Genomic DNA, 18,693 nt, shown 5'->3' on the forward strand with positions numbered 1-18,693 from the left:
CAACTTCCTGATGCTGAGCTGCCTGCTGCTGCCATCCCAGAGGGGGAGCCAGCCAGCAGTGGGGGCTGGGCTTCACCCAGCAGCTGTTCTGCCGGCCTAGCTTGGCATTGGGGAGGATCATCTAGCCCGGCATCGTGGCAGGAGGGGTCAGGACTGCTGTCCCTTTCCAGAGAGGACTTGCAAAGAGGGAAACAGGTCAGAGATGGGTCCTCACAGTGTGTGAGCACTGGAAAGATTTTTAACACCGAGGACCTAATAATGTAACGCATTTCTGGGTTGTTTTTATGTTGCACATTAAAGAAGAAGAAAAGGGTGGAGAGAGATCAGGAGAGAAGGGGGAGGAAGAGGAGGAGGCAAAACCAGGTGTAAAAGGTAGAGACAGGGGGGCACATGCTTCTGTCCCTATTGGGTGCTGCTTTGTGCCTAGGGCTGTGGTGGGCTGGCAGGATGTCAGAGGATTCGTGAGCATCATCAGCTGTTAGTTTTACTGAAGGCGTTGCTGGCCACCCCCCAAGGAATAATTCACCTCCATTAGGTCTCAGAATTTATGCTCGCACTATATGCGTGTGAATAATGGAATACTTTGAAATGACATATGCATCCTCTTGTCTGTGACTTGTAATATAACCTTGTCCTCTTCTTGGTAGAGCCTGGGTTTGAGCAGTTTAAAATGGCAGAGAGGTTGCATGGGAACTGGATCAGACTGTACTTGGAGGAAAGTACCTCGGAAGTCCTTTTCAACCTGGGAACCAAGGTTCGCAGGCAGTACTTGGATGCCCTGAGGACTCTGAGCCTATCCCTGAGCAGACAGGTGGCTCAGTACGACATCTACTCGATGCTGGTGGGGACCGTCATGGTTCTGGAGGTACGGCTGCTTGTGTGGAGTCACGGCTCGGCTGTTAAACTGATTTGATAACTCAGCCAGAATTTTGTAGTTTCAAGTGTATAAAACACTTGTTTTTCTAAATATGGAAAAATACCAGTTTCTTTACTCGCTGAACTCTCTCATGGTGTGCCCTCATGCCCAGAGTACTGCCAGGCGTCAAGTATGCGTGCGCTCTTGGCAGCTCTGTACAAACCGTGTTTATTGGGCTTTCTTCTTCTGTTTCCAACGTTTGAACAGCTGGCACAAGGTCAGGAGGCAGGCTTTTTCTGACCGGTTCTCTCCGAGCCCATCAGTCATGGACACTGCTGCTGTTTTTCTCTGCCAGGTTCTAACCCTGCTCCTGCTCAGCATCCCGCAAGCACTGAGCAGCAAGGCTGAATTGGAAGTTCCTCTGTGGTCGCCTGTGTTTTCTCTGCTGTTTTATTTGATGTTTCTGGTTCTTTCTGCTCTTCACGTCATTGTGTGCACCTCAGCTGAGAGTTCCTGCTATTTCTGTGGCCTCTCATGGCTGATGGCAGGTGGAGTGATGGTGTTGATCTCTGCACTGCTCTGTGCGGTTGTGTCTGCTCTTGCCAAGATGTTTGCCAGCGGAAAGCTCCTGAGCAAGGTAAGGCTGGTTCCCACGCATGGGACGCTGTCTTCCTGGATCGGCCTTTTTCTCTTATCTCAGCTGATCTTTCATTCATCAGACACTGGTTAAACCCCTTGGTGTGTAACCAGGCAGAGTTGAGGAGCCCACACTTCAGAAGGGCCAACGTCTGAGCATCCTGACTTCAGACCCTCAGACCTGTGTTGCCAGGTCACAGGCCTCATTTCTTCGTTGTAAACACAGGGTTCCTGTGACTCTAAACATGGGCTGCTGGTCACAGACAAATGGGCAGTTGACTGGTGGTGCAGTGTGAATCAGACATCTCTCAGAAAGTGTTTGAGCTCAGCCAAGGGAAGAACATTTCAGAGAGGAAGGAGTCAACTCATTAGACCTTCCAGAAAGGTCAGCAGGAGGCTGGGACCCTGTCCTCACCCTGCCCTCCTCAGGAGTCCATCCTGCCTCGTAAAGTGCAGTTTTCTTTTCAAGACTGATGTTTTCCTGTAGATTTCTTAGGGTCTTTGGCCTCTGACACCTATATTCGTGATCACGGTAGCAGTGTGGTGAAGCAGAGGTGGGCAGCCACGGTTGGTCCATGGTGCCCGGAGCCTAAGGGACCCAGGGAAGTCACTCCAGGCCACCAGAATGATCAGAGGCCCTTCCCCGTGTGCCTGTGTCTGAGGAGCTGACGTGTTGTCGTTCATAGGACGCTTCTCTTCCCCCATTGGAACATAGGGTTCCCTCAAGCCATTTCGTTTGTTCTCTAGGCCCTAAATTAGGATTCATGGTATCTCTCTTTCTGTCTTATACAAGCTGTGCGTGACCAATAGAGGAAACATTAAGAAGTTGTCAAATGACAGTCACGGAGTCCTGATCTTTAATCTTCAACGCGTTCGGCATATGGAAGGGTTGGTGCCGTGACGCCAACTTTGTTGTTTCGAGGGAATTGACCATTTTAATGAAAGCTTTCTGGATTTCTGGAAAATTCATGGAGAAATTAAATGTCTGGTTTGGTTGCATATGTCCTGGGGGTTCTTTGGTTTCAAGCAGCAGGAACTGCCTGTGACCCCTGGAGGCCTAGGCCCTGAGGGAAAGGATGAGGGTGCAAGGAGGGCTGGGTCCAGGAGCCAGTAGGGGAGCTCTCGGAGCTGCAGCACTGCCCAGACGGTGTGCGGCTAAGTATCTTTGTTCTCTTTGTCACTCAGCTTAGGACTTGCAGTCCAGGGTGACAGTCCCTCCAGAGCAGAGCAGGGGGTGGGTGGGGGGGCGTGAGGAGCTGCAAGTGCCTGTCACAGCAGGTTATGCTCTGTGAGCAAGAACTTTAAGTGCCTGGGGTGGGATTTGTGTAATTTTCGTGTGTTTCCCTCACGGAATGCATTTTCCTTTTACAGAATCCAGCCCATCCAAACTCACGATGGTCAGAGTTGGATGTTGTTATCTTGTTGGGGACCATGGGCCACGTGCTGAGTCTGGGCGCAAGCAGCTTCATCGAGGAAGAGCACCAGACCTGGTACTTCCTCGTTAACACCCTGTGTCTGGCTCTGTGTCACGAAATCTACAGAAACTGCTTTCTGGGCGACGACTGTGAGCCCCGGCGATGCTCGCACGGGGAGCGGGGGTTTGTCAACACTGCACCAGCATTACAGGACAGGAGCATCGGCCATGACGAGCTAGAGCCCCACAGAGCGTCTAAGAGCCCCACTTCCCTTAACACGCTCAGAGGCTGGGAGAAGTGGATGGCGATGGCAAGCCCCTGGGTGATACTTACCTGCTGCCGGCTGCTGCGGTCACTAAACCAGACGGGTGTGCAGTGGGCCCACCGGCCTGACCTGGGGCACTGGCTCACCAGGTGAGAGAGAGTATGAGCCGTAGCCTTAGGCCGGACCTTGCACGGCTGACTGGCCACAGAGTGTTCTTTTTCCAAATTCAGCCCTGTTTTTTATACTTAGGACGGAAGTGGTATTTGAGAACTGAAGAAATGGAAAAATAGACTGTAAGCCAGGAATTAATATTGAAAGATGGATTTATTTGAGGCTACCCTAACATGTTTGGGGTTTTTTTATTGCTGAGTCACCATAGCTTTATATTTGAAAACCTTTCAGTTTTAAAATGACAACTGCAGCGAGGACATAGTTTTGTTACTTGCTGCCTCCTCGCCGACAAGGCAGGTCTGGGACAGGGCCATGCTCCCTCCGTCCTTCCTCCCCTCTCTCCCCACCCTGAGGCTGATGGCTGAGCAACCTAGTCGAAAGTGTACTGGATGGCAAGGATCACAGTAGAGAGAGGAAACTGGGACAGAAAATACTGGCCGTATTATATATTCTAATTGCCTGTCAGTGAAGACTTAGAAAACTAAAGGAGAAGGAAGAGAACGGAATAAAAATTTATTTCCTGTTGCTGTGAAGGACTTGTATGAAAGTCGCCAGCAGGAAGGGGGCTCAGGACAGTGACAGACACATTCCTAAAGGAGGGAATGCCAACAGAAAGACGAGGGACATGCCCACCGTCCTAGTGATCAGGGAGCGTAGGGTCAAACAACGAGGTGTGATTTTACTCACAGCAGACACACAAAAGGAAGTGATAGAACGCAGTCCCGGCACGCAGCAGAGGACCCCTGACCGCACACTGCCATGGCTCCAAGATACCTGGAAAGATCCATCACAGGCTATAAAAATCATCCCTCTGGTCAAATAATTCTTGTGGGAAATTTCTCCCAAGTGCTAACTCTGTTGGCAAACCTCTGGCAACCACAGGCAGCTTCTTCCGGGTCCTGCCACGTGCCTGCTCATTTCGTTTTTGTAGCAGGCCTGGAGAGAGATCGCTGGCCTGTCCCACCTCAGGTGAGGAAGCAGAAGCAACTCGAGACCTCTGCCTGAGCATGTGAGGTTGGGGCAGCTCTGGGACAGCCCGGGAGCCTCACTTACCTTTCTGGAGAGTCGAGGCACTGCAGGAGAATGTGCTGATCCCGCCCCTGATGCCCCGCCCCCCTCTCCAGGGGCCACTGTGCCCACTCCTCAGTCTGGACCCTCCTCCGGCACATCAGGCCCGACCTCTTCCCCTCAGAGGGTGCCCCTTCCTGCATCACAGCCTTCCCCGTGCTGCCAAATTAGTCCTGTCAGTTCGTGAAGAAGCTGCAACGTGGCCCCATTTCTCCAGAGAAGGGCTTCTTGAGAGGCATCTGAACTCACCTTCTTTATTGCTATTTTTCAGTTGTTACAATGAACAATCCAGGAGAGTGCATAAAACATCTAGTTTAAAGAGCGACAGCGAATGGACACCCAGGTGACCACCTCCCAGACCAAGCACCAGGGCAGGGCCAGGCCCCAGCACGACACCCATCACCTCCCGCCGTCCCTGGGCCCATGTCCTGACGCTGGCCATATCTTTCCTCCGAGTCTTTTCCAAGTAGTTTTTCCGCTGCTGTGTGTTTACCTTGGCAGGGTTAGTCACTCATCCACTTAACAACTATTGAGTGTCTGGCCTTCGTGAGTGTATGCTGTGATGAATGAAACAAAAGAATCCTGCCTTCCAGCGCAGCACTCACTGAGGTGGCAGGATGGTGGGCGGGGGCCAGACAGAGACAGGGGAGCAGCTTTGCCATGACGGCTTTGTGCCCCGAGCCTGACTGCAAAGTCTCCTTGCCTGGGAGCGAGCAGACACTCTCAAGTGAGTCAATCTGTGTTAATGAGGGAATGAGAGAGGATTGCACCAGGACGTGCTGGTCTCCCGTGAGCAGGACGTGTGCTGGCAAATACACAGTTTGCCCAGAATCTCTTCACCGGTGGTTGGGGGAAAATGGGGTTGCCAGGGGAGGCAGTGGATAGCGTTCTATACAGGTCACTGCACTGGCCAGTGCAGACCTGGTGGCAGGGACCATTTGTGAATGAGAAATGAGAGCTCAGGTTAACTCATTTGTCGCATTTTAAGAACCTTTGAATTTAAAGCACCAACGATTTTCTTTTCTTTTTTGCTTTTCAGAAAAATCAGCTATTTTTAATACAGTTCCTAGAAAACCACTTGGTGTAGATCCGTAACATCGATCGCTATACTTACTAGCGATTTGGGGATTTTCCGTTTCATTTCAGTTCTGATCATAAAGCTGAGCTCTCCGTTCTGGCCGCCCTCTCGCTCATCATGATTTTTGCGCTGGTGCAGAGGAGGTGCTCCCTGACGTCAAAAGTAGCCATGGCACTTGGCCTCCTGGGTGTCTACTGCTACCGGGCAGCCATTGGAAATGTCCTGTTCCCATGGCAACGAGACAGCAAAGACATTTCCAAGTAAGCGTACTGGCAAATCTATTTAATGTTTTATACACTGAAACGTGCCACGCGGTCTTTAGAACTTTGGAATTGGTTTCTGTGAATCGTGATCTCAGCAGTTACTAGAGCCTGGACAAGGAGTGCCTCAATAAACTTATTCTTTTAGTCTCTTTCCTTTGGCAGGAGAGAGACAGATAACGGAGTAAGGTCACTGAGGTTTATTTTTTACAGTAAAGGGTTCTCTAAAAATAAGAAATGGAAAGGATTCAGTTTTGCTCGGTCAAGAAGTAGTAACAGGAATCACAAAGAGGGGTCGCTTCCTATCAGTTGGGAAACAAAGCACACCAGAAAAGTCAACTTTCCCGTAATTTGACGGTGAATTCCTGGGGTGGGGAGGGGCCCCCCCGTGCTGACTGAGGCATAAATGCCACATTTTATGTATCAAAAACTGGCAGCTTTTCTTTTTTTAAAGGCAATGTGGGGTGGGGTGAGCAGAGGCTGTTCTGGAGGCCGTAAAACGTGGTAAGAACTTTGAGTGTATCCAACCCTGTGACCTGGGCACCCTCTTATGACATTTATCTCAAGAACAGAACCAGAGATGAGGCCTGGAACCAGGACACAGGCATGCTCTCTGAAAAATTATTTACAGGCACACAGAGTACAAATCAAGATAATTGGCCAACAGTAGTGGGATGAACCTCTGAGTGATGTTAAAGCTCTGTGCTGGGTACTGTGTTTTCATAGACGATGAGAAGATGTGGACCAGTAGGCTATAAAACTATCATATGACCCCAGTTTATGAAGTAGATGCGTATTTTTTCATGTTTGTATGAAAGACTCAAATATGTAATTGGTTGTGATTAGATTTAGGACACAGACTCACAGGTGGCTTGTGCTCTTCCTTTCCATGCATTTTCATTTTTTTATTGCTTTTCTAATCAGAGAAAGGAAAGCAAATGTTATCTTCTCAGAAAAGGTCAGGGTGTAAGCTGAGGGCTATGGCCAGGCTGTGTGAGTGGCCAGGAGGCATGAGGCCCACCTGAAAATAGGCCAACAGTACGGGCACTTGAAGTGATACCCAGAGCCTGGCTGAGGTGACGGCAGGGTGGTAGGCCTTCACCCGAAGCAGGGAGGTCAGGTAGGGGGAGGATGGTGTAGAGACATGTCAAAGGCTGTTCACTTTGGAGTCTGAGACTCTGGGCAGATGTCAAGGCTAGATGTCACACTCGAGGATGTCCACAGGGCTGTCTAAATCTCAAAGTGTGATACGTGAATACATTCCTCACTTCCTCTCAGATCAGTGCACCTAATTTCCTCCTCACTCATCTCAAGACGGATCACTTACCTTTCATGGACACTACAGCATGTACCTTCTTGGTGTTCAAAGCATAGGTCAATGCACCCTTTCACTCACCTTCACTGCTTGGTGTTCTGCCTGTAAAATGCTTCCATTCCCCACCCCCATCTATCCTGGCTCTAGATCCCTCTCACTAAGAGATCTACTCCAGGTCTTGAGCCATGCAGGTTCTAGATTTCCCTAACAGCTGCTTCTCTCCATTCAGTCTGCTGCTGTCCATAGATATTCTAAAATACTCCCTTACATTTAGCTCCTGCCTCTCTTCTCCGCTGTGATGCCCAGGCTTGCTGGAGTGGAAGGTCAGGTGGACATTGTCCTAGATAGCATTGAATGGTTTGGGGCAAGGAGGTGAACCCCTTGAAGGCCCCCACTGGTGTTCTCTTTCGTATTCACCACCCAGAATGCATTCTTCCCCCTCTGATGACTCGGACCTTGGCTGATTTCTCCTTCTTTAACCCTACTGGGTCTGTCATCAGCTCTCTGCTTAGCACACCTTGGCCATGGGGTTGCACCTAACCCTAGCTCTTTGGCTGCCGCATGGCCCCGTGGCTGGTGTCTACACACTAGAGGCACACAGCAGACAGTGCTTGGACTATTCAAATTAAACTAACTGTGGTTTTAAAAAGGAATTTTTTTTAGGTGCACAAACCTTCCGAGGAAAATCTGAGATAGGAACATTCAGTTTTTCAAAACACATAACGTTATTATGATACTGATTTCACTTAAAATTTTGTTTATTTAGCATTACTTTAAGTGATCAGCTTTTCTAGTATTTATAAAATACTTGATTTATAAAATTTATTTAAAATATGTTTTAGGGATATATGTGTTTCATTAGATGAAATTTTTTGGTATGGTGTCATAAATTATATCCTTTACAAATAATTGTAAGTGAAGTGCTAAAATAATTCTTAATAATCCTTAACATTTATTATGTGCCAAACACTTTACCTCTGTTCTTTGGTTAACTCCCAGGAGAGCTTGTGAGGTGTAGGTACTGTTTCTCTTCATTTTAGGAATAATGAAGTGAGCGTCAGAAGCCTTAAGTAACTTTCCCCAGCAACAGAGCTAGTAAGTGGCAGAGCCCAGATGAGCCTGGCCCTGCCCTTCTGCAGGCCCCACAGTGTTCTCTGCACCATTGTGTACGTGTGCATGCGTGTGCATACGCAAGTACTTGTCGTTGTGAGCACGTCCGATTGTATCTTAGCATTATGAACGTAACGGAAGTTTCTGCTAGAGCTTGACCTTATCCCGTTGCAGGAGTCTTTCAAATTAACCGTGTGAAGCAGGTAGGAGGTTTTTCTGGCACCCTACAAGTGATGGCTCTGGCCTTGTGCCAGGCCATCCTTGGGCCAGATGAATAGGACTCCCCAGAATTCCCATGAGTCAGTTCCATCAGAGATGTGCACAGAGAGAGGACAGGCCTGCCAGCCTCTGAGCAAGGGGAGCCCTGCAGGCCGAGATGCAGAAGCAGACACCCCCACTTCCATGGTGTCACCCGAGTGGGCGGGCACTATGGCTTCTTTAGTCAGCTAAGTGGACTCTTGGTTTTCATGGAAAAATATGTTTTGAGTCTTTCGAGCTGGTGCTAACGAATCAAACTCTTTTGCTTTTTTTTTTTTTTTTTTTTTTAGGGGTCTTATTGAAGCTCGTTTTGTTCATGTCTTTGTCCTGGGCATTCTGTTCACGGGCACCAAAGACTTGCTTAAATCTCAAGTCATTGCTGCAGACTTCACAATCAAGACTGTGGGTTTATGGGAGATATATAGTGGATTAGTTCTTCTGGCTGCTTTGCTTTTTAGACCACATAATCTTCCAGTTTTAGTATTTAGCCTCTTGATTCAGACTATAATGACTAAATTCATCTGGAAGCCCCTGAGGCATGATGCAGCTGAGATCACTGTAATGCATTATTGGTTTGGTCAAGCATTCTTCTATTTCCAGGTAGGTTTTCATTGCTATTGTGAATAGAAGCCTATTAACTTTTTATGTCATTTCTCTTTTAGTTTTTCTCTGAGAAAGGTTACCATAAGTTGGGAAGTTAAAAAGGCTGTTCAGTGAAGGGACTTTCAGTATGGTGTGGGGGAATGATGCTTAAATTTCATGTGTGTTTGATAGGATAAAATTTAGTGACTTACTGAAGACCGACCCCTCAGTGTGGATCCGTGAGTGCTTAAGACAGTGTGTGGTTGTGCACTAGGTCTATTTACCATGACTGGTTAGGGAGGCACTTCACAGTTCCATTGCTTTATCTGATGAAGTGATAACTGAAGTTTCTATTCCCTTTCCCCTGGCCGTGCTGTCGGGTGTCTTCACGTGGTTATGAATCCCTGGGGCCCCGTGGTCATCACGTCTTCTCTCCAGTGTTAAAGGGCCCATCAGAAGCAAGTCCAAGCTGCCTCCAGGATGGACCTCAGTATCTGCCTGTGTGCGTGGAGCGGCGCCTGGGCAGGTGGACAGAGGGCCCAGCTTCTGGCCAGAAAGGGACTTAGTTCCATCCCAGCCTTCCCACATCTCTCTGCCCAGTTCGAAGGGCCCCACCCTCAACCTAGTTGCTGCCTCTAGGACCCTGGAGGGTGGGCACAGCTCCCCAGCCTCCCCTGTCGGCCCTGTGCCCTCTGGTGGAAGAACTGTGCGCAAACCCCTGAGTGTCTCAGCTGTGTTTTCCCATCTTTACAGTGAGGATCCGTACTTCCTCTGTGAGCACCAGCTCCTCCCTCCTCTTCCAGACCCTGGGGACTTGTGTGGTCTGTGTGTCCCGATAGGTGGGCCTGGGCTTCTTCCCTGACCTTGCTATTTCTCTCCTGGTTTCCTGGTGCTCATGGCATCCCCCAAAGAGCAGCCCCCATCATGGCTTTCCATCTGTTCCCTGAAGGCCAGAAGGGGGTGGGAGAAGTTCTAGAAATCCATAAGTCCTAGAGGATGTGACCTGACCCTCAGAACCACCCCCTTGCCATCCGTCTCCCCTGGGGGACTCCATACTTCTGTCTCCAGTCCTGCCCTTGGGTGGCTTCCAGAGTGGCTGTCCCCAGCAGAAATGTGGGTAGCTGCAGCCCTGACACTGGTGTCCAGTACTTTTAAGCCACTTGGCGTCTGGCAGGCACCTGCTGCGCCCTGGTCTCATCTGTAAAATGGAGTAACTAACACCTCATCTCATCCTTGGCTGCTGCAAGGGTTAAAGTAGTGAAGAACGGGAGGCACCCTATATAGTAGCTCTCACTGCCCGTGTCCCTCAGGACCCACAGAGAAGGCACGATTGGAGTCCGTAGGACCTGGAGAGTGACGGCACTTCCCTGGAGTCGCTGCCCATCCCTCGAGGTGCTGGTGGCTGAGGACCACGCTGCCCGTCAGTCAGCTCCACCCCTCACAGGCTGGGCCTCACGGTCTCTCCGTCGTGTGTGTGTCTCCGTGGTGTCGAGCAGCCACACTTCAAAGACCACAGCCTTTCTTACCTACCGGTAGGAATGTAGAAACAGCCCTGTGGAAGTGAGGGAATACAGTTAGCCCAGGAATTCCAGAACACCAGCCGGAAGGGGGGAAAGGACAAAGGAAGCGGCTGAGGTACCATGAGCCGCAGAAGAGAGAGGCGCGGGTCGGAGTCGGCCTCTGGATGGTATTTGCTCTGCTTTGTTGGCAGCGACACGCCTGTGTTAGGGCTCTTTCACTCTTGCCATTCAGTGTGACTGATGTGTTGCTGTAGAAGGACTTTACATTTTTCTGGGCATTCCAGAAATGTCTAGGTGGTCCGTCAGTCTCACGGTCCTCTCTCTGTCTGAAAGCCATGCACAGGCCTGTTCCTGGTGGTGACCTCCGTCTGGGAGTTCCACTGTTGACAGTCTCCACGTCTCTGACCGCGAGTGCCCTGGTGGGGAATGGGAATACCATCGCCATGGAACATCGCCCGCCCCTCTCCCTTCTCAAGGCTCCCGGGTGCCATGCTACACAGTGAGCGTGTCTGATGGGCACCAGACGCTCCTACCCCAGGGGCACGTGGACCGCCGGGACTCCACACGGGAGCGATTTCGGCATATCCACAGATACGTCATGGTGCTTGTGAACTAGCCACACGGTAGACACTGCCGGCACGGGTGGGGAGACTCACTCGGGCTCCCTCTGAACCGAGATGGAGAAAGTGGCTGCTGGCTTGGCACAGTGTCCTGCACTGAGGCCTTGGTGTCGGGAAGACCGAAGGAGCCACGGTCACGCCCCAAGCAAGGAGACGGCCTCACGTTCAGTGTGCTCCTCTGTGGCATGCGGCCACTTTCCCTGGGTAGTGAGGAAGGAGCACTGGTGATCGCACGTGGTACTGGTTCTCGTCCGGTGCTGCCTTGGGCAGTGGAACCCGCAGCAGACCGTGGTGTGTGCTGGGGAGGCTGTCCGCACGCAAACTCAGCACAGACCCTGTGCGGCAAGTCCTGAGGCACGTCGGATCCTGAGCAGCAGCAGTGTGGGTCTCCCTCGTCTCTCCCCTGCCCACAGCCCTTCCCGCATGGTCAGCTTTCCCGGGACAAGACCTACAGGCTTGCTGCCCCTCCTTCTTGCCCTCAGCTCCGTGATTCCTGGTACCCAGCTGGCCTCCTGGGTTCCCACCTGTTCCCACTGAGGGTCACAATGGCACCACATCAGGACTGTTGAGGACTGAATGAGTCGATGGAAGTAAAGCCCCAGAGCAGGCCGTCTGTGCCTTGGCTGCGATAACAGTATTGCAGTCAACCCTCTCTGGATACGAGTGAGTCGGCCTCGGTGGGATCTCCGGCAGCTTCCCAGTGTCAGATCCACTCGTCCTTCTTCATCATGCCTCCCTTGCCACAGCACTTGGGGCTCTTCCTCCCTCTGCTCAGCAGCTCCAGGGTCTCCTCGGTCTGTCGCAAGGGGCTTCTGAATAGGAATTACATAATCGCAAAGGCTCAGGCGGCCGCTGGCAAAGTGGGCAAAGGGGAAGCTGCACAGGAGAGGTTGCTGTCCGGGGAGGGGCCCGCTGTAAGAGGGTGTCTCTGAGGTATCTGGGAGGTCTGCCAACATGACCCGGTGACCATCTGGAACGACGCAGCAAAGGAGGAGGCACTGGGGTTCCACTGGCAAGTCTGTGAAGCCATGAACACCTGGCTGGAGTTGTGTCCTCAGCCATCAATAAGTGGTCTCAGGAGGGATCTTTGCTGGGCTGGGACAGACATTTGTGCGATCAAACTTATAAATGTCCTGAGTAGCTGAGGAAAGGTCACCAGCAGTGATGAAGACTACAAGTAGAGAGAGGGACTGAATCTTAGGAGACCCTTCCCTTGGATGTAGACCCTACCCTTTTGTGCAGGATGAGCCATGCATCCGTTACCCACCAGGGTCTCAGATCTGACACGTAAGCTGGAGGCCAAGCCCCCCCAGTGGCCAGCGTGCCCTCTTCTTCCTAGCAGCAGCATTCACCCATTGAAAGAGCCATGTGGCAACACCACCTTCAGCCTCTCCTTGGCCACCTTGCCTCCCAAGACCAGGTGCAGCCCTCAGACAGGGTCTCTGTTGTAGGGAAGTCGGTGTGTCTGTCTTAAGTAGATAGATCTGAGGAAGGTTTGGAATTTGCCACAGTTCTTCGGCAGACGTATATTTGTTCCTCCCCACCTGGCGGCGAGGTGGGAAAGGAGTGGGCGGGCATCTGGGGCTCCTGGGTGTCCGTGTCACTGTGGCCACATGCAGATTTCTTTGGTTGCTGGTGGCTGTGTCAGTGCTGCTTCTACCTGTGTTCCAGGGAAACTCCAACAACATAGCCACGGTGGACATCTCAGCGGGCTTCGTGGGCCTGGACACCTACGTGGAGGTCCCAGCTGTGTTCCTGACCACATTTGCAACGTTTGCAGGACCCGTGCTGTGGGCCAGCCACTTAGTGAGCTTCCTGAGCTCAGAAACCAGCAGGTGAAGCTGTTCTTTGTCTCTTAGCACAAACTCTGATGGCAGGTCGACCGTTCAAAGAGAGTACCTTATTCCAGATACAGGGTTCCAGACCCCAAGGGGCTAAAAGTCTTCATGCACTCTCTTTTCCACAAATAAGAATGAACAGTCCACAGCATGTGAGCCAGAGGCGGGTGCAGGTCAGGTCTGTGGCCACCCGGGCCCTGTGTTGGGATGATGGGGAAGCCACAGGGGCAGCCAGCTTCTGCTGCTCTCTTCCAGCCTATACCAGGGTGTGGTTTCCAGGGACCCTTCTCGGTTTCTTTGCTTGCTGGTGGCCTTATTGGCCACCCTTCGGGCACAAAGACAAGACATGCTGGCTCTCACCTCCAGGACCCCTGCTACAGAGGAGCCTGCACAGGCCTAAGGGGATGCCGTCAGTGGGTACATACTCTGGGGCCGTGCCCTGCCCTGCCACCGAGAGGCCCCATCGGGCTCCACCTGGTGGCCCGCCCCTCTGGCCAGCCCATGGGGCAGCCTACCCCATCCTCCTGCCCACCATGCTCCTCCCTGCTTCCTCATTTGTTTGTGCATTGGCCCTCCCAGAAAGAAGGCTTCATAAGGCAGGGGCTTCCCAGTCTGTGTACCACGGTAACCTCAGCGCCTGGGTCCGGCCTGGCAGAGTGCAGCCTGAGGGGCATGTGGCCTGCCTGATTCTGCACTTTCCAAATAGGCCCAGACTCTCCCTTCTGTAAAACGGTGTGATGGTATCGCCTCCTGGGGGGTGGGACCTATGTGAGGAGTCCCACGGGTGCTGGAGGTGGTGTGAGCAGCCGTGCAACGTGTGTCAGGGCTCTCTCAGTGCCCCGGTCCCAAAAGCACCGTTGCCTTTCTTAAGCTACTCAGTAACACCCCACAGGCGTGGTCTCCCCTCTGAATGCCAGCGTCTGGCTGAGGTGCTAGACCAGCCCCCACATGCTGAGTGGGCTGTGGAACATGCGGGGCAGGCCCCAGAAGGACAATATTCCTGCCAAATGTCCCGCTGTGTCCCCAGTCCTACAGGGGGATGTCGCTTGGGGGAGGTTGAGGCCTCCTGTCCCTGTTACCCCTCTAGACCCCCACTGCTCTGCCCCCCCCATTAGAGTGCAGCCCCTGCTATGGTGACTGCTGACCCATGTCTGAACTTCCCGGGACATGCTCAGGTCCCACCTCTCAGGACAGCACATACTTCATGGGAAGCCTCTCGTCCTCACCCCAGACCAGCTCCTGAGACTCAGGCCTCAGGGACCCTCGACTTCTGCCCCCAAGTTCATGTCCACGGGCCACCGTCTTCTCCCATTCCACAGTCAAACGTAAGGGGTGGAGGAGAGTATAGGAGTGAGTGGGGTGATACCCTCAAGTCACAGTTTAGAGCAAGAAAGCAAGTAAAGGCTTCACCTGTGGAGAGCAGGCTTCCTACTCCGGGGACCTTCTGGCCGCCCCTCTGAATTGCCACGGTTGATGTTTGGTTTCTCCAATGTGGGAGTCTCATTTCTCCAGCTCGCTCTAGGTTTCCTGAGGAGAGATGCCTACAAGTCAGTGTGTTTTCCTCGGATGCACACTTGGGGACCGTCTGTGGATAGTCACTGCTCGTCTGATGGTCAGCTCCTGCAAGCCAAGGCACTGCTGGCTGGAGCAGAGGCATGTGGGGGCCGCTGCACTGCCCACGATGACCTTCAGGCTCTCGTGCTGCCTGTGAACCCACGTGGGCCACGAGACCACTACTGGCCTGTTGGTTCTCTCCCTAGCAGCCTCCTAGATGTCTCTGTGACCAGGGTTAGGTTGGGTTGGGAGGCCTCGGTCCTCGTCAGTGCCGTCATGTGTTGGGGACCCAGAGGGCCATGAGTTGGCAAGACGTGCTCGCCTCTGCCTTGGAGAGCTTGACTGCCTTAGTGCACATGGCTCTGCTAAGCACACCGTGTCTGGTCTGCAGACCAGCTGAACAGGTTGGCCAGGGAGGATGAGGGCCAGACAGTGAGAGCCTAGGCTTCTGTGAAGGGCAGCTTCTCTGGTGCTGGGATTGCAGTTTGATTTTCCTGACACTTTTCATCTATCTGTATTGGGGAGAAAAAAAAAAAAAGCATTTTTTTAAAGTAAGCTGAAAGCATTTTAATCAACTGGAGAGTATTACATGACGTTTTCCCTAATTAAGAAATGTTTCTCTTTTATTTTAGAAAAGGTTTTGCTTTTTCTTTTTAAAAGCTTTTACTTTTACATCAAGTTCTACTCATTGGTTTTTGGAGTTGTTTTGTTTCAGTCAAGTAAGAAAACTAGAGCTATATTAAAATAGTAGAAAAAGAAAATATTGCTAGTGGCTCAGAAACTGGGCCCTGGGTGTTCGTGACCCTTGGCTACAGGGTCTGGCTTCAGGTCTAGAGCCTGGTGGCATGGGCAGCCATGCTGAGCTAGGCCGTGAGGCCTTCATTCACTCCCTACAGTGCACGTCATCTTTGCTGAGGTTGTGGGAATGGTGACCCCCTGAATGTTGCTATGGAAGGAAGAAGCCAGAGTTTTCTAACTAGGTCATGTTTACTACGTGCGAAATTGTGGCAAGCTCCAGCTTCCGTGCTGTCTGCTCAAGAAGGGAGCAAGGTCCGCAGGCTCTTAGCTAAGCACGGACTCCATGGCACTCCCCAAGAGAGGGGTAGCAGAGCCATGGGCCACAAGCATTCATCCAGGAAGCTGTTCCCAAGAGTTTCACCGGTATTGGTGCAGTGGCCTTGAGGGACGTAATGAGATAATGCCTCAGGGCCCAGCTCCCTGGAGGTCCTCGGCCTAATGGACTGGATCTTCAGTGGGATCCGAGGTGCAGGAGCTCATGGGCTGGTGGCAGTAGCAGAGAGATGGGTCCGTTACTTGCTGAGCACATCACAGAGATGAGCCCAGAATGGCTGAGCCCCTGAGTCTGCTGGTGTTGGTCAGGACAGCTGCCAAGAGAAAGGCATGTGGGTGGAAGTGGTCACGATCAGTCAAGGGAGCTGGAGAGGAGCACGTGCAAAGGGACGAGGCCACAGGATGGCACGCAAGTAGAAGCAGAGAGAGTATGTTGCCTGCCGGGGATGATGGGGCAGCTGGAGAATGCGGCAGGAAGGAAGGATGGGCACCAAGGCCCAAGATGGAGAACCAGTTAGGGCAAGGTGAGGGCACAGAAGGGGACAAGAACTGTGAGCATGAGGGGCCAGGCATCCTTTGGCCCTTGAGTGACTGTTTGGCTCCTCTCTGGACAGTGAGCACACTGGGGGGAATCTTAGATGGCACCAGATAGTTGTGCCTGGTCGACAGGCCCAGGGAGCCCCTTTGTGGAGCACGTATGTGCACACACTCACTCCTCTGCCTCCCAGCCTTTGCTCTACACAGAACTCATTGCTCACCTTTCATGTCCAGACCCTTCCCAGTATGAGCATGACACCCCAAGACTCCCCTAAGCACACAGAGCATCTACTCCGGTGGGTGTGCTTGCTCCCCACCTGGAAGTCCAGTAATCCCAGGCCCATGTCCATATCCCCATACGAAGCACTGCTGATGTGAGTCCTGCCCAGTGAAGATAGCTGTGTGTGTGATGAAGGCCACACTTCAGGAAGAGTGGGCAGCGGTGATGCGTGGCATAGACTGACCACAGAAAAGCCACTGACACTCATTGCAGTGTTTGAGGGGAGGCGTCAGAACTAAAACTTGTCTTCTTTTTTTTAATGTTTATTTATTTATTTTTAAGACGGTGGGGGAGGGGGAGAGAGAGGGGGAGACAGAGAATCCCAAGGAAGGCTCCACGCTGTCAGCGCAGAGCCCAACGTGGGACTCGAGCTCACAGACCGTGAGATCACGACCTGAGCATGTGCTTTGAGGGCTGTTTCATGTTTGGGCATGTTCTTCGCGGTTCGTTTGCTTAGCAAACACTCGCAGGCCAGTGTCCCCAGACCACACCAACCAGATGCTTCACTGGGCAGCACAAAGCAGAGCTCAAAACTTGTATCTCATCCAGTGGGATTTTCTTTTCAGTGTGTTTCGTAATATTTGTGCTGTATTGTAGTACATGCACATAATTCTTAAACATGACTGCGAAAGCTGGAGGGCACTTTTCAAAACCATTCTTGCAGATTGTGACACTGGAGAGGGACAGGTTAGCCACCTGCAGCGGTTGTCCCCTCAGGCAAGCTCCTACCCATCAGACTGACCAGATCCAGACTGGGAGGGCGGGGTGGGGGTGGAGGGCCGGGAACAAGAATTACCATGGTCATTTTCAAAGTAAAAATCTCGTTTGCTTTTATGTTCATGCCTTATATGAGGCGGAAGTGGCAGATACTAATACATATTTCCCTTTTTATTAACAGTGGTTCTGCACTGAGTCATGCTTGCTTCTGCTACGCACTGATCTGTTCTTTTCCAGTTTCTGCATATATCATTTTGGTGACATCCCTGCGTTACCATTTATTTATATGGAGTGTGTTTTCTCCAAAACTTCTTTATGAGGGAATGCACATCCTCATCACAGCTGCCATCTGTGTGTTCTTCACAGCCATGGATCAAACCAACACAAAGTCATAGGCACTGGGAGAACAATATATTTTTAAAGTCCATTCACTTCATGCATTTGAGTAGTGAAAAAAATCTGTTTAAATGCGAGAACATTCTTAAAAATATTGTGAATTCTACAGAGTTGATGAATAGCTTCAGTTTCTTTCACTGCTATACTTGAATTTAGATCAAATAGTAAGTGATTTGAAAGGTCACTTTAAAATAGTTTGGATATGAATCGTTCCCTTGTTGACAGTAACTCCATAAACTTCTGAACTTCTAATTTCCTCTGACTCAAACGTATGTGTTATTGTGGCGTCGTGTGGACTTAAGAGAGCCCGGGAAGTCTGTGGGAGGAGGCTTACCCACTGCCGGCGTTTACCTCACAGAGCTCAGACCCTTCGCTACCCTAGAAGACACTGGAGGTCTCGGGGAGCTTCGGTTATCATGGGTGGGTTTCATCTATCAACATGAAGACATTCAAAACCTAGTCATTGAAAATAAAGATGTAAATTCAGTCCATGTTAACATAGCATATTTTTAAGAAAAGTAACTATTTTTTTCCAAAAGAAAAATACGTACTGAGGAGAGTGGCATTGTTTTACATTTTTGCAAATCTCTGTAGCGTCTGATGGTTAGATTCTGCAATCATTCTGTTGTGATATGTGTGTTTGGTTGAAGTAGTCACACAAATACATGGTTGGGAAAGGGAGGAGGAGTATTCTTTTTCTAATCCTTGTGGATGTTCTTTTTCAGACTCCATTAAAATTCGACAAACAATGGTTTCTTAAAGGTTAACTGGAGAAAAAGCAAGTGCATGTAAAACAGGTGAAGCCCTATTAAGGTCTGCACCTGAGTTAGCAATTACCTGGTTGAGAAGTTCTGGGTCTGTGTAAGAGATAGTTGGGGGAGCTGGGTGAACTGTATGTGGAGCTTTCTGTACTATTTTTGCAACTTGTGAGATTTAGACTATTTTAAAATAAAAGTTATTTTATAAAAGCAAAGATTGCAGTGCCTGGGTGGCTCAGTCAGTTAAGCGTCCAATTCTCGGTTTCGGCTCAGGTCGTTCGTGATCTCATGGTTTTGTGAATTCAAGCCGCGCATCAGGCTCCATGCTTACAGTGCAGAACCTGCTTGGGACTCTCTGTCTCCCTCTCTCTCCGCCCCTCCCCCACTT

At 51.1% G+C, this 18,693-nt stretch overlaps 1 protein-coding gene across 5 annotated transcripts in view; it reads left to right on the forward strand.

Annotated features, from left to right (window-relative positions):
- PIGG (phosphatidylinositol glycan anchor biosynthesis class G) overlaps positions 1-18,693 on the forward strand; it is a 55,703-nt gene that overhangs the window by 25,460 nt on the left and 11,550 nt on the right. For 3 of the 5 annotated variants that reach the window (XM_049630107.1, XM_049630109.1, XM_049630108.1), the window contains 7 exons: positions 648-865; positions 1,212-1,493; positions 2,864-3,321; positions 5,558-5,749; positions 8,723-9,032; positions 12,826-12,989; positions 17,333-18,520. In XM_049630107.1, coding sequence (XP_049486064.1) covers positions 648-865; positions 1,212-1,493; positions 2,864-3,321; positions 5,558-5,749; positions 8,723-9,032; positions 12,826-12,989; positions 17,333-17,546 — 1,838 coding nt within the window. In that variant the 3' untranslated portion in view covers positions 17,547-18,520. Of the gene's footprint in view, positions 1-647; positions 866-1,211; positions 1,494-2,863; positions 3,322-5,557; positions 5,750-8,722; positions 9,033-12,825; positions 12,990-17,332; positions 18,521-18,693 lie in introns of those variants that run through there. The other 2 variants (XM_049630111.1, XM_049630110.1) reach the window with 2 other exon arrangements.

The sequence above is a fragment of the Panthera uncia genome, chromosome B1, assembly GCF_023721935.1.
Source record: "Panthera uncia isolate 11264 chromosome B1, Puncia_PCG_1.0, whole genome shotgun sequence".
Taxonomy (NCBI): Eukaryota; Metazoa; Chordata; class Mammalia; order Carnivora; family Felidae; genus Panthera; species Panthera uncia.